Here is a 17,079-nt window from a genome sequence, read left to right on the forward strand (position 1 = left end):
AAATAAGTACTGGGTTAATCTTCACTGCCCCCAGGATTTAGATTCCCCTTAGTTTGCCCCCCTTTATCTCTAACTGCACCTTAAGTTAACTTTAATAAATTAATAAAATTAACCCTCAGTCCTCATTAAATTAACCCTAAACACCCCATTAACCATAACTGCCCCTAAATTAACCCTAAAGACCCCATCAACCACAGCATCCCCTAAATTAACCCTAAAGACCCCATTAACCACAACAGCCCCTAAATTAACCCTAAACATACCATTAACCAAAACTGCCTCAAATTAACCCCAAACACCCCATTAACCACAGCTGCTCCTAAATTAACCCTAAACACACCATTAACCATAGCTGCCCCTAAATTAACCCTAAACACCCTATTAACCATAGCTGCCCCTAAATTAACCCTAAAGACCCCATTAACCATAACTGCCCCTAAATGAACCCTAAACACCCCATTAACCATAACTGCCCCTAAATGAACCCTAAACACCACATTAACCATAATAGCCCCTAAATTAACCCTAAACACCCCATTAACCATAATAGCCCCTAAATTAACTCCAACCTCCCCTAACTTTCAGTAGCCCAAATATTAATTTTATACTTACAGTTAGACGAGTGTCACAGCCATGTGGTTCTGGCCTTCTGGGAGAAGGAAGGGGGCGGGGCCAGTTGTCACAGTGATTACAGGGAGGGGCTGGTAAGTAGGAGCTGCTGCTGTGAGTCAGACTAAACGGTTTATATAATGAGGGGTATTTTTCAGAGCGTTTGCTCTGAAAAAACCCTAATTTAATAATCGATAAAAATCGATTCAACTAATCGATAATGAAATTCGTTGGCAACGATTTTCATTATCGATTTTATCGATTAGTTGTTGCAGCCCTATTTGACACATTCTTAAAGGAACACGGCAGCCATCCTATGCACATTCAGTCTGAAAAGTCCCTTTATATTTTTGTGGTGTCCCCATGCATGAAGGGTTTTGTACAGAGCCCCCCTCTATTTTGCCCATTTGCCCCCCTCAGATCGGTTTAGGCAGCAAATGCCCAGAAAAAAATATACCAGACCCTTACTATATAGACAGCCATGCAGCGGGCTTTTCCAAAAACTTTATTGTAATATAATAGAGAGGTCAGGATACTTCTATGACTAATACGTTATATATAACAAAACCCCCCAAAAAAGTTTCATAGACTACATAGGTAGCCAGGGCATTTCACGACTATGCTTGTGCGGGCATCTGAACCATGAACAGCATCGTTCGTCGGAGGTCGAGTCAATATATTGTGATATTTCCCCATGGGTGCCTGTCATCAGTGGATATGTATAAGTGGTTAATCTGGAGCAATGGCTGCCTGTTTTTAATTGCATAGCAACCAGTGGAATGGCCCACTCATTAGGGCTATGGTAATAGCTTTGCATCAGCATGGCCACCCCAATCTTGTAACCATAGAAACCAATGAAGCAAGAACATTTCATTGATTGGTTAGGTGATATAAATTGAAGTGCTGCTCCACCTACTTTGCTGAAATAAAAGTCCTTTACAACTAAAACACAGTATTAGAAGCATCATTCCCAATACTGCTGAAAGACCAAAAGCCTTCCCAGATCTAATTTAATCAACCAAAGTCTTGCCTCATTCATATTGTATTCAGAGGAGGCTAAGCTGTCATGAGACATGAAAGCAGCCATTCATACTGAAATATTGCCATTCATACTGTTATTTTTTTTGTGTCCATATGTGATTAAACCTTTACAACAATAAAAAAAAACAAAATACCTGGAACGTCTATTTTATTATAAAATAAAAAAAAAATCAGTCCAAGAATACCAAGTCGGCACAGGAAAGGCACAGGCAAGACTATCAATAAATTTAAAAAAAAAATGACAAGGTGGCACTTTGCACTTTGACCTATACGCTGTGTTAGTAGATTGTCTAGCCCATTCATGAATAAAAAGTTATGTGACCTTAAATCTCTATTGCCATCACTATGACAGCACTAAATAGAAAGCACAAACATGGCTGCCACGAGCACAACACACAATCACACAGCACCCACCGTACCCATTCAGCCGTATTGAAATTCCACAGCAACTGCTCTATTTAGGCAAGTATATCTTTATATGTAAAGGAATTTCACTAGCACAACGTATATATATATATATATATATATATATATATATATATATATATATATATATATATATATATATATATATATATAGTGCATCATACTTGCCAGCAGCGGACCCAGCCATGCACACTTGTTGACGACAGGTCCACTTTAAGAAACAAGTAGAAACCTGCAAACTACTTAGCTCATGACATTAGCGTGGAGGTGGCAGGCAGCATGCCACTTTAATAGTTATCAGTGTTTTCTCTGAGTCACAAGCAACCTTTCCACAGCCTATTATAGACCTTTTGTTGATAGGTATATCTATAAAGTATCCATTAGTAATAAAATAGCACCAGGCCTTGAGGGCACGTTGGTGGCACTTCAATTTGAGATGTACTCCACAGAGCACACCATGCATATTGAGAAAGCCTGCTGCTTGGTTGATCACATATGTCTATGTGTTTAAATCTACATTACATAAGGCATTAATGGGTGCCAGAAACAATAAAGGCGGGCGGATGAGAGAATCATCACTTTTCCAGCTTTGAATTTAATACATTATATATAACAAGTGCTTTTTTCCTTCGCTGTGTAATTCGGAGACACTTGGTTTGCAAATAAGGGACTATTAGACCTCATGGAAGACAATATTGGTGGCATCCTCTCTCCACGAACCCATCTGCAATAGTCTGGCCTCTTGGAGTACTTCCACAAAAGGGCCAAGCCAGGACAGGAACAGAGGGGACAACCTCTCCACTGTTCTTCCAATCAGAGAGAGGGTGTGTGGAGGCGTCACCGCTTTACAGAACCACCTGGGTAACGGAGCCGATACCAAGGAGATGCTGACGATTAAAGACAGGAGAACAAGAGGCGGCAAGAAAATGGAGCTTCGAAAAAAGGAGACTGGACATTTTGGAGGCTGCAATCGAGCAAATATGGTATTATGGAAAGTGATCTAAACATCCTTTAAAGTAAAAACAGCAGTCTTCCTTATGCAGCCCCCTACTATTCAATCCTCAGGATAGCAAGGCTTTTAAATGTATAGAGATGGCAAATCAGTTCCTACCCATGCATCAGCCAGCAGTTGACCAATATATGAGATTCATGAATATAACAAGAAGGTAGTCTTCTTGCTTACGAAAGGTCATCAGCAGATCGAAGTTTGCAGTCATTTGCAATAACATGAGACTGTCAAAATAACCAGAGGTGCACATTACCCATTCCCAGCTGGGGGCCCAAAAGCTACATGGCCACTGACATATATTTCCATCGGTGCTTTAAAAGATAAAAGTACTGGCCTCCACATGGAACTTAATCTGTCAGAAACTGAAGCAGCATCTTCCATTAGTCATTCCAGCCTCAATTACATACCCAATCGCTTCCCGCCAAACGCATGACATATTTAAGATGTAATTATTCCGGCTGAACTTTAAGTGAAGGGGAAAAAAAATACATAAAAAGCATCGGCATTAAAATGCCAGAGGACTCAGAATTAAGTCAAATGTTTTATGGCTATAATTGAGCGCCGTAAATTCACAGAGCTAAATCACTGTGACAAAATGACAAACACACACGTCATAATATAATTATATGATATAGGACAGAGGATCTCGTTTAAGAGCTCTCACATGAAATACATACTGGAGTCCGTTGTACATGTCTATCTCTACCAAACGCAGGAAGCAGTATTGTGTACATGCTCAGCTGCACTTCTGTTCTGGTCAATGGAAGCAGCAGCAGACCATCACATTTATGCTAGCTCAGGGCTCAAACCCAGGGTTCCATTGTGAATATGGCACCCTATGCTTTCCTACCGGGGCAGGGTTACGTGCTTTACGAGAACCGGCTGGGCGCCTCTTCACTGCGCCACTGTAGGAAATCATAGGGCGCCGGATTCACAATGGCAGAAGATGGGCAGCGGTGTCTCAGGTCTCTACAAGGTGAGTAGTGTATATGTATATACTGTAGTGTCAGTCAGTGTGTATATGTATAGTGCTAGAGTCACTGAGTGTGAGCATAGCATTAGTTTGTTTTTTTATATGTATAATGCTAGCCAGTGTGTGTGCACGTCTATAACTTTAGCGTGTGTGGTGTTTTGCATGTTACATTATTGCATTAGCATGAGTATGTATTAGTGTATGGTGTTAGCATGTGTGTGTGCATGAGTGTAGAATGTTAGCATGTGTTACTGTAAAGTTTTAGTGTTTAAGCATAAGTTAGTGTGTGTGTGTGTGACTGTACGGTGTAAGTGTGTGCAAGTATAAGAATAATGGATAAACATAAAAACTTGAGTATTTATGGTGCAACACCCCTTGCCATGATGAAGGGGTTAACTACACTACGGTGCAGCAACAAGTGTGTTTTATGGTGTATTGTCCTTTTGCAGGCTGCAGACCAAGGGGTAATATACGAAAACAGAAACAATTGGGAAGGGAAAAAAAAGTCAGCTCTTTGGATCTAGGAGCTAGCCAAAAATTGAAACCAAATTTGCAGACCCCCTGTGCTAGCTGAACACGGATGTTTTGCCAGCGTACATGTTATTGTGCGCCGCTCTCATTGATTTCAATGGGTGCTCGGCTCCTTTTCACTTTAATAGAAGTGCTACTGAGCATGCGTGAGTAAAGTATTGACAAATGCTCCCTGGTTTCAATAGAAGCAGCTGGGGGAGGGGGAACCAAATGAAACAGAAGTCTTATTTTCCATCTCCAAAAACTAAAGAATGTCTTCACGAAAATGCTTTGGAGCCCATAAAAAAAATGCTAATATGGATAAAAAAATAAAAAATACAATTTTGGGGACTACACAGTTCCTTTTAATATTAGTGCTATATTTGCAGATTTAAATCATTGCTTTGTTTAAATGTTAATGAAAACGATGCTATTAAGGATTTCAATTTAGACATCATTGAACATGAACAGTATACAGTATTTATGCTGGTAGTCAAATGTATTTTCTAGACAACTTGAATACTTACGCGTAAATGATCGCATGAAGACTACCAATGCAAGGCGTTTCAAGGAAGAGACGGTACAAATACAAGCCATTAAAAGGGATGTTTACAGTCCCATAAACAATATTAATATATAATTTTTTATATTAAAGGACAATAGCTTGAACCAACTAGTAAGAAGTATATTGTGTCCAGGGAGGTGTGATCAGCCGAATATGTTCACTGCACAGAAAGGGGGACACCATGAAAACTTAGAGGGACCACACAGCTATCATAAACTTTAAAGTGCACATGATAACCGGCACGTCGATTTAGGTGCTTTTAAGATCAGCTTTTTTCTTATTTTATTATCTGGTTTTATTACACAAAAAAATGTTCTGCTGCTATGGAAACGCAAACGTCCAACCTAGAAAGCATCTTCATGAAAGATGAAGTAGATTTTATTCCTTAGGCATTATATTCCACAGACAAGGTGAAACCGCACCATTATTATTTGTCCCAGGATCCTTGGAGGTGACCGTCTGATATGCAATAATATCTGGCATGTTAGGAAGCTACTGATTTGCAAAATTAAAACAGCAGCAACTCCCAGCAGAACAGTACTTTAAAGGAACACTCAAGCCAACATATGCACTTTAATGCATATGATAGCTGCATGGTCCCTTTAAATTTTCATGGTGTTTTGCAAATGCAGATTCCCCCCATATGCATTTGCACCTGTGCCGTGGATATTTGCAGTGCAGTAACCACCAGTCAGATACAGTGCTGGCTTGGCAAACATTGCAGACAGTGCTTTCCTGCCACCGGTTGGTTGCTTCAGGCAGCCAATCAATGGCAACAAAAGTTGGACCAGAGAGAAGGAGGGCAGCTGCTGCAACTTCTAGGTCAGCCATAGGCTTTTCTGCTTCATTTTGGAAGAATGCAATATACAACATACCATCTTCTTTAGAGGGGGTGTCAGGGACATTACATAAAATGTACCTTTAAGTTAATACTGAAGAGGTTTGCTATTGAGACACTGACACATTTCTCCTGTATTGAATGAATAGCTCCACTACGAACAGCTTTACAATAAATTGAACTTTTCTGTTCTACATATATTATAAATATCCTAACTAGATAGAGGGGTTATGTATTTAACTGTGATGCTCAATATACAACTTTTGCATCTAAATGCAACCTTAGAAATATATATCCATTACTTTTCGAATGCCAACACACAAAGAAATGACACTGAACAGCAAATAAAGCACATATATAGTTTTAAACAGAAGTTTCTCTGCTTAACATGAAAAACACACTCAACGACGCTAAGATGGAACAGTACTAAGAGAACAAAACCGGATACTCAAATTGCTCAAGTGACCTAAGCACTCAAAGCAAGTGTGGGATTAGTTTAGGATTTGTTTATCATTTCTCATCGAGAAACCAACAAATACACAAAATGAGCCAACGGAAGGAAATAAATCCTTTTGTGCAAAAGTTATTCCTAGCAGTGAAGTTATTTCAAGCTCAAAAAATAAACACCCAAAGTCACAGCTCATCACTAAGAAAACGCACAATGGATGTGGCTTTAGCGACTCATCCGCTGCTGCTTGCATCAACGAAAGCAGAGAATGGGTATAAAGCAGATATCATACAAGCTCCCGCTGCCATCTTTACCTATGCCTTGAAAAGGGGTAAGCTGCAGTGCCCCCAACACTATACTTCATGATAAGTCGACAGTCCTTCTAGGACTACAAACAGGACTTGTTATAGCACCAACCACTCATAACTATGCAATTACCATGCCTACCTTTCATCCTTACTTCTTCAACCAAACCAGCCAAGACAATGAGTCCCCTAAACTATGTCCTCTCTACATCAAAGCCCCCTTTTATAAAAACTCCAAGCATAAACACCATAGAGACATACTCAGTGGGCTCTTAACAGTACACATTGTACTACACAGATTGCCTAAATAATGTAACTGTTGAACCCTATATATCACTTCTAATCAGATTTGTCTTTTATGACAGAGCACAGAGTTTAATTTGATATTGAGTTGACCCACACAAAGAAATCAAAGCCATGGCAAGCACCAGTAGTGAAGAACTCCAAGAAGCTGTACAATTCAAGTGACCCTTGAATGCTCAACAAGAATTTAAAAGGCTGTCTTGGTGTAAGAGCATATCTCTCAGTTGTGCCAGAGTACCATTCTATAAAACTTAGCAAATCACAGTAATTAACACACACAAAAAAAATACCCAGTTTAAAGGGAAGACATGCATGGGTAATACTGTGCACAATAATCCCCAAATTGGGATCAAAAAGGCTTTTCTTATCAATGATTAACTGTTCATAAAGAAAATAAAACATAGCTTCCATCCAAGCGAAAACTGAATGTTTGCTTGGAAACATTTCCTTTATGGGGAATGAACACGACACTGTACTGCCTACATAGGTTGGCTACTCCAAAGGTGTCCCTAGCTCCTAAATCCCACAAACATTTTTCAAGCCGTGGTGCAACTATAAGTGTGCATCTATCACTTATGAATAGACAGTATAATCAGCGAATATGTGATATGCTCTCGCCCTCAACCCTACTCCCTGCAAACGTAGATACAGCAGTACTAGCATCCTACTAATGGATCAACCATCCACAGGCAGCAAGCTGGATGGAGACATTCTATTAGACACAAAAGGTACCCACAGCAAGAAGATCGAGATGCAAAACACCGCCATACTTAAGGAATGTTTACGCGCCATTGAATAATTGCATTCATCAAAAAAATATTTTCTCATCCTCCGTGCATATTCAACATGGGCTGTTGGGTAAGGTTCACAATTTAGGGGATAAAAGAGTCTACTGTATCTCTATTATTATCCATCATATTTATTTTCCTAAATAATAATGATCTGGATGTCCTCTTTTGACAGCAGGAAGATAAAGGCACTCATGGGACACAATGTATACAGTGCAACACATACATTGTGTATGTTATGTGTACCATTTGTTTCTCTTACTACATAAGGAACAAAATGGCATTCTGGTCTAATATTTAGCTTTGCTTAGTTTTTGGATAAAAAGAAAATACATTTTTTTGGTTTCCATAGGGAGGAGTCTAAAAGTCATTAAAAAAATAGCCTCTTTTCATGGGACAGCAAGATTTTCTTGCACCGTCTTGATTTCACAGGCAGCATTGACCAGTTGGAGAGATCCTCTAACCGGCCCAGGGAGGTGAAAAAACAGATTTGATGGGCCGTCTGGGCTTATTATCAAAAGGACGTAACAATGTCTTTGTGAACATGTGCAAAGCAAAAACTTGCCAGACGGAGTACATACCGCAAATCACTGAATGACCAAAGTGTCATATAGGAACATGAGTTAACTGCACAAATACCAGGGTGTCCATGAAACATCAATGAAGTACAGGGCAGGCACCTTGCTTTCCATTTGCTGTTCTTTAAGTAAAGCCTTTGCCCATAACTGCGACTCCATCAAAGCTGCATCCCAAGATTCATTATATTATGAGGGTCTTATAGTAAGATCAATAGGGCACCCTCTACATGCGATCGCCAGCAGCTGTCACCACCTCCTCAGCTTAGACAAATATAGACAAGGGTATATTTGATCAAGTGGCAAGAGATATTAAACGCTAAACAAAAAGTGTAATGCACTATGTTACATAAAACTTATGATTTATTCACAGGGGGAGAAAAGCTAGCATACAAGATAGATCTTACGATACCACACACTGGAATATCTTTTGCTAAACAGGCAACAGTAACAATAAAACTCATGCTGAGCAGGTTCAAATGGGAAGGTTTTAATAAATCAGAACATGTCCGACATTTGCTAATATGTGGATGGCTGCTTCTATCACAGCTCCATAAAAACCTCTATATACACATCGCGCATGATGGGCTACTGCTGATGCACATGCAGGGCAGCTGGTAGCATATCGGTACAACAAAAAAACCCTTAATAAAATTGATCTATACATTTTCTCATGTCTTGGGAGTGGCTATAATAATGTATGGATCAAAAAGGCACATGCTGCCACGCTTTTTTCCATGACTGGTGCATTTTCAAGGGTGATTGGTTCCGACCTTACAAGAATTTACAAAGACAGACAAGGTCTCCAACATGATCAGGGTGATAATTTAACAAGTTCTTGGAAAACAGCAACAGGAACACATGTACACAGAAACAGATTGCAAGCTGAGCATTTATAGCTGGATCCCTGCCCTTTAAAAAAAAGCTAGTCATTTAAGTCAAGAATGTTCGGTACAAGGAATCTAGTTATTTAATTTACTTAACAAGGGCCCAGTCGTAGATGGCTTAAAGAGAATGTATGAATCAGGAACAGGCATAATCTTAGCCATATATAGAATATTTTAGATCAAAAACATGGCACCAACAACGCTAGTAAATTATTACCTTAGAATAACCAAAATCAACTTAATAGAGTGTAACCCATGTAACATAATTGTACACGTTCGTTAGTTATTGTGCAGGATCATCTCCAGAGAAGCTGGTTTACCATGTACAAAAAGCACTAGGGAGCATCATCCCTGTGCCCTTAATCTCAATAGAGAGTCAGGGTCACCAATATCACCCCTACACGAGCAAACCACACATGCAGGGGACCTGGATCCTCCTCTCCGGCAGCCGGTTGATGCGCATAGACAACCTTCGCTGCCGGCACTTCCGTCAGGGCTTCTATAACACAGCACCGACATGACATAACCTTCTGGTGCTCCACCACAGAAGCTCCGGCGGAAGTGCAGACGTCCATTGGCTTGTCCCTCTAGACACCAGGGAGTCTGAGGTGCATTGGTAAGTCTGGGGAGTGGCATATCTATATATTTGCGCATTTTTTCTTTAAAATAAAACTTTGAGGGTGCGGCCTATAAATCGAACCAATACGGTATATTTCATATGCAGGGATAGGCAGCAACATCCTGTAAGGGACATTTTACTAAATGCCCCAAAAGCAACAGTGACTTCCACAAGCCTTGTCACAGACACTGGTGTCCAGGTACGGACACTTCGCCTACCCATGACCCATATTGGGTCTCAGACATTGTCTCAAGAACTTTGTATATAGGAATCAAATCAGCCCTATTTGTTGGTTTATAGGGGCAGAGACCCGACGTATTTCATAAAAGAGATACCCCACACAACTAAATTTCTATTTATTTATTTATAAAGCACCATAATAATCCACCAGCCAATCACGGTGACATTATATTTACAGAAAGGTGGTTTTCAGTGATAATTCCGGTTCACATGTATAGTGTTCCCTGTGGCGAGTCCCCACTCATCTCGCATATCAGTACAAAACAATTTAAATGTTTCCTCGAGTACCATTTCCCTATGTCTACTTCACCAAACACTTTTACACCTTAATATATCATCCATCTGTAACTTTTAATGCCTGCATCATCTTCTTCTTCTCATCACACCTTTTGTTCCATACATCTCATAATTTGTACATTTCACATAATGACCTACAGCTGAAATGACCTCATATTCTCCTTCTGAACTCTTAACCTCCACTGCCATACTTGATTTAATCATCCCTATAATCACAGATTCTATGCTTTGCTTCCCACATCGTAATCCCCGCTTACCTCCACTGCCCTCAATCCAGAAGCTGGTCTATATTATTCAATGGCAGTCACGTGTTAGCACCTTTCTTTAAATTATACCCCTTCTATACTCCCAATTCCACAGATTCTCATCTATGGTCCACCAAAGGAACCATATTTTTCTCTCTCTTTTCTACCTATGTAACATAGGAGATCGGTACAATCAGTTTCGTTCTGATCATCCCACACATAACTTCCTCATCTCGCTGCTTTCCATATACACTAAGCATAATTCTATTGCCCGCATTACATCACCACCATAATCTCTTCGGCTGTAATGGGCATCTTTATCTTCTCCCTGATTTTCCTGCACAAGGTGAAAGTACAAAGCAGAATGGGAGGACACCGAGTCCAGTCTTGGCCATTGTGGTTTTCCTCCAGGTCAACTCAGATGTCATCAAAGATAAAATGTTATGGGAATTAATGCTTATTTTAGGGCACTATAAGGAGGTATGGAGACAGAATCTGTGTTTCACATCACTAGGTCATCAAAACTGCACAAAAATCTATAAAATAGTATCAGAGAATAAAATGGAAGGTGCTTTCCTTGTGATCCATTACTTTTTCCCCCCGTCGTTTCAAGACAGGCTGTGCACGTTCCATACTTCCGGCAAGAAGGGAGAGAGTACAAAAGGCCAGAAGAAAACCCTAGAGATTTATCTGAAAGCCACCACTAAGAGTCATAATTAGCAAATCTCAGAACTAGGGCGAGGAGACTACAGAGTTCCCAACACTTTTCGGTAGTATGATCACTAGCACTCTACACATATGAATAAGATACGTGGAACACCTCAAAAAAAACACATCATTCCAACATCATCATCCACACAGCGTTAAGTACATATGGAACGGATGTACAGTTTTACGACACCACGCGGGAATGGTTTCTGAACCTGGCAGGAATTATATCCCAAACTTAATAGCCACATTTTATTGGTACAGGAACCACAATGCCTCCTGTTATTCCTAATTCTCCCTCTACTCCAGCAGTCCCTATGATGCACTGTGTCTGAATAAATATATGCTTCTTCCAGACTGTGTGTGCACATGCATGCATACATACATACATACATGCTTACACCATAGTCTTTAGGGGATACACCTATTAAGCAACACAGAAAAAGATGGAGAGAACATTCCATCTGAAGAAGCAGTTTGCTGACCTCAAAGCATATGTGATACTGCATCTTCTCTGTTGGCCCAATAAAGGGTATCACTTTCAGCGCACACACACACACAAGTTTGCCATGAACATGCCAGTTTTAGCACATAGAGACAGGAGTTAACACTACATAAAGCATAAATCAAATCCTTCCTATATGTCACATACACTTGAATTCCGTTAAGGTTGTTACACATCGGATCAGTTTATTCCTCCCCCATATATGAATGCAGCATTTTCCCGTTCTGGATGCACGAGTGTCGCGTGTGTGAATACATATGGTGTCTCCCGGCTCACCCGCTCCTCTTGGGCCGTTAGATGTTTCTCCGCCATCTTGCTTCGCGGCTACGGTATTCCGGCACATCCGGGCTCCTCCCGTGGCTCCGGGCTCTGCTGCTCGGGGAGCGGCTAACTCTGCGTCTCTCTGGCCCTGCAAACCAACACACCGAGCGCCCGCACCAACGTCACAGCTACCGCCGCGCGTCCCGTCCTCTACCCTCCTCCCTTTGGACCAAGAGGGAGGCGAGGCTGTGACGCCAAAGTCATGGTCCCGCCCATCGACCAGGGAGTGGCAGTCGCCGCCATATTTGATGTGGGCAAAAAATGCTTTCAGTTCCTATGTGCAGCCAGGTTTGTGGAATTAGTAAGTAAGGGAATTGCTAGAGGCTTTGAATCACGCTTTTAGTAAGCGATCTTACGTCAGCGAATACCGAATGAATGCGGATTTCTGGGGCTTTTTATGAATCGAGGCAGCTACTTCTGAATTAGACTCCCAGTCCCCCATTCATAAATTGGTTCCTAAATGCATTACCTGCTGTTGAGGCAGCTGTCTCTCCATCGATTATGTTGTATGGCTCCACTGCATTCTTAATGGCATATCCGTGCCAACAAGCTGAAGTTGCTGCTGCAGAGTCACATTTAGATCTGGTGCTAGTGTTTACTCATGTCTGGCATAATGTTAGTATAGATAGTATTATTAGTATAGATTCCATAAAATTCATATATGCATTTAGGTATTTAACTTTGGGTCTGCCCTAGGCCTGACCAGGGCAATGATCCAGCAGCCCTCTCCACGGTAGGGTGACCACATTTTATTTCTGCCATTCAGGGACACACTATGAATGAGATATGAGATTACAGACACAGGTATATTATATATATATATATATATATATATATATATATATATATATATATATATATATATATATATATATATACACTGATCAAAATAATAAAGGGACCACTTAAACAACACAATGTAACTCGAAGTCAATCACACTTCTGTGAAATCACACTGTCCACTCAGGCAGCAACACTGATGGACAATCAATTTCACATGCTGTTGTGAAAATGGAACAGACAACAGGTGGAAATATAGGCAATTAGCAAGACACCCCCAATAAAGGAGTGGATCTCCAGGTGGTGACCACAGACCACTTCTCAGTTCCTATGCTTCCTGGCTGATGTTTTGGTCACTTTTGAATGCTGGCGGTGCTTTCGCTCTAGTGGTAGCATGAGACGGAGTCTACAACCCACACAAGTGGCTCAGGTAGTGCAGCTCATCCAGGATGGCACATCAATGCGAGCTGTGGCAAGAAGGTTTGCTGTGTCTGTCAGCGTAGTGTCCAGAGCATGGAGGCGCTACCAGGAGACAGGCCAGTACATCAGGAGACGTGGAGGAGGCCGTAGGAGGGCAACAACCCAGCAGCAGGACCGCAACCTCTGCCTTTGTGCAAGGAACAGGAGGAGCACTGCCAGAGCCCTGCAAAATGACCTCCAGCAGGCCACAAATGTGCATGTGTCCACTCAAACGGTCAGAAACACTCCATGAGGGTGGTATGAGGGCCCGACGTCCACAGGTGGGGGTTGTGCTTACAGCCCAACACCGTGCAGGACGTTTGGTATTTGCCAGAGAACACCAGGATTGGCATATTCACCACTGGCACCCTGTGCTCTCCACAGATGAAAGCAGGTTCACACTGAGCACATGTGACAGACGTGACAGAGTCTGGAGACGCCGTGGAGAACATTCTGCTGCCTGCAACATCCTCCAGCATGACCGGTTTGGCGGTGGGTCAGTAATGGTGTGGGGTGGCATTTCTTTGGGGGGCCGAACAGCCCTCCATGTGCTTGCCAGAGGTAGCTTGACTGCCATTAGGTACCGAGATGAGATCCTCAGACCCCTTGTGAGGCCATATGCTGGTGCGGTTGGCCCTGGGTTCCTCCTAATGCAAGACAATGCTAGACCTCATGTGGCTGGGGTGTGTCAGCAGTTCCTGCAAGAGGAAGGCATTGATGCTATGGACCGGCCCGCCCATTCCCCAGACCTGAATCCGATTGAGCACATCTGGGACATCATGTTTCGCTCCATCCACCAACGCCACGTTGCACCACAGACTGTCCAGGAGTTGGCGGATGCTTTAGTCCAGGTCTGGGAGGACATCCCTCAGGAGACCATCCGCAACCTCATCAGGAGCATGCCCAGGCGTTGTAGGGAGGTCATACGGGCACGTGGAGGCCACACACACTACTGAGCCTCATTGTGACTTGTTTTAAGGACATTAAATCAAAGTTAATTCAGCCTGTAGTGTGGTTTTCCATTTTGTTTTTGAGTGTGACGCCATATCCAGACCTCCATGGGTTGATAAATTTGATTCCGTTGAGAATTTTTGTGTGATTTTGTTGTCAGCACATTCAGCTATGTAAAGATGCAAGTATTATTAGCTCCTGCTGCCGATATATATAAATATTAGCCCCTGCTGCCAATATATATAAATATTAGACCCTGCTGCTAACACATTTTATATTGAAAAAATTGGACCCCCCGCAAGCATTGCATTGGGCCCCGCTCCACGCTCTTTAGCATGCAATCACTCCCTCCGCTGCCACACCAAAAAACATATTTGCCACACTGACTGCAGAATTTGATGGCACTATATAAAACAATAAATAATAATAATTAGGGGAAGACTTCCCTCCTGACCCTACTGTGACATTGAGAGGTCCTCTCTCCCATGATTATCCCAGTGTCCCCTCATTCACTAAGCCATACCTCTCTTTTACTTACTCCCTGTAGTTCAGGTATAGATCAAACAACCCACGAAACAGCACTTGCATGTATAGATCAACTGAATAAGATATACAAACCCTGTATTTGTAGTTAAACATAAATAATGTATCGAAACATAGCATTGCAGGTATAGATCAACACATTAACACACAAAACCCAGCTTTGCATGTATAGATCAATTGGAATTCACCTGTGATTGCCACACTGAAGGTGTAGATCAAATAAACTGAATCGGACATACAAATCATGTATTTGCAGGTATACAATAATAATGTATGGAAACAGCATTGCAGGTATAGATCCACATCAGGTATCGATCAACTGGAAATCACATGTAAACTCAGCACTGATGGTATAGATCAAATAAACACATGGAAACAGTATTGCAGGTATTGATCAACTTAATAAGACATACAAACCCTGTATTTTCAGGTATACATAAATAATGTACGGCCACATAAAGCAGATATAGGTTGTGACGGAACCCTCCATCACTGGGGCCACTGGAGAGGCCTGACTGCCATCCTCCTCCCTACTGACTATGGGCCCTGACTTTGTAAAGACTTCTGTGGCTACCCCCAGCAGTATATCATCTCATCACTTGCTGAGGGGATTATCTCTGGCAGACAGCCAGGATCTGCAATCAGACATAGATCACAGGTCGCACACCCCAAAGCCAGCCCTGGCGTCCACACTGCCCACATAGAACCTGACCAGCATCCAGATAACACACATAAGACTTGCCGTCTTTGTTCCCAAACAGCCCAGCATTAGTCAACTTTGTCCCCGCCTGTGCCATCTTGGTCCCCAAGGCTCAAACACCCTGCTTGTGCCATCTTTGCCTTTCCACAAATCATTTACACATATTCATTAATGCATTCTCACAAATTCATCCACACATTAATTCATACTGTCACTCATTTAGACAATTCACCCACACATTAATTTATACTCTCATTCACACAATTCATCCACACATTAATTAATTTTCTCACTCATTCTCACTCTTTATTTATTTCAATACTCTTACTACCCGCTTCCTCACTTTCTACCCCCCCCCCCTTTATTTCACTTACCTTGTAGAAGTCCTGCGGTGAGAATATTCTGGTGCTCAGCATGAAATGCCGGCACTGCGACCAAGCTAGTGGGTTAGCGGAGGAGACTCAGGGGTGCCAACCAGTTGCTTAAAACTAATTCCTGAGCGACCGCTCGGCCCCCCTCTCTCTCCTCCTCGTCAAAAAAAACAAACCAAAAAAAAATTACGGCGTTACAGTTCCGAAACAATGCATTGTCCAGGATTGAGGCTGCCCGGGACCACCAGAATATTTTATTAAATCCCAGATCTCCAACGCGAACAGCACCGTTTTAAAGCAGACTATGCTGTAGTTTAAATGGGCCCATTGAGCAGCAATACACCAAGGTGTCTGATCAATCCGACCCCCTGTTTAGCAGTAGGGTGACCATACATCCCGGATTGCCCGGGACAATCCCGCAATGGGACTTTAAATCCCGGTCCCGGGCAGCCTCAATCCAGGACAATGCATTGTCCCGGAACGAAGAGTCTGAGTGAAGGAGGTCCCAGCCAATCAGGAGAGATTTCTCAACTCTCCTGATTGCCTGAGAGTTCAGAAGCCTCTCCTGATAGGCTAAGTCCCTCCTTCACACCAACTCAGTGTAAGCTGCAGCCAGCACCATGTATGTGTGTTTGACAATGTGTGTGACTGTGTTTGTTAGTTTGTCACAGTGTTTGTGTGACAGTGTTTGTTTGTGTGACTGTTTGTCACTGTGTTTGTGTGAATTTTTTTGTATTTGTGAATTAGTGTGTATGTGAGATAAAAAAAATATATATACATATATAACATTTATTTATGTGTATGTGACGGTGTGCATATGTGAATCAGTGTATAAATATATATATATATATATATATATATATATATATATACCTGTGTGTTTAATCTCATCTGCTTCATAGTGTGTCCCTGAATGGCAGAAAAAATGTGGTCACCCTAGCAGTAAGGGGTCTGCCTAGGCCAGATTATGCCACTGACCATGTTACCGCTAAAAAAAAAATATGGTACCTTTATTAAGTATAATAAAGTATAATGGATTGCAAACTTTCAGCATGTTCTAGGT

At 41.8% G+C, this 17,079-nt stretch overlaps 1 protein-coding gene across 1 annotated transcript in view; it reads left to right on the forward strand.

The window, feature by feature from the left end:
- The first annotated feature begins 6,632 nt into the window (after positions 1-6,632).
- The window catches only part of LOC149284299 (dynein axonemal heavy chain 6-like), a 117,668-nt gene continuing 107,221 nt past the window's right edge, over positions 6,633-17,079 (forward strand). The window contains exons 1-2 of the mRNA XM_089496884.1: positions 6,633-6,750; positions 8,764-8,837. Coding sequence (XP_089353010.1) covers positions 6,633-6,750; positions 8,764-8,837 — 192 coding nt within the window. The remainder of the gene's footprint in view (positions 6,751-8,763; positions 8,838-17,079) is intronic.

The sequence above is a fragment of the Sceloporus occidentalis genome, unplaced genomic scaffold, assembly GCF_023333645.1.
Source record: "Sceloporus occidentalis isolate IW3139 unplaced genomic scaffold, rSceOcc1.0.p SCAF_95, whole genome shotgun sequence".
In the NCBI taxonomy this organism is placed as follows: Eukaryota; Metazoa; Chordata; class Lepidosauria; order Squamata; family Phrynosomatidae; genus Sceloporus; species Sceloporus occidentalis.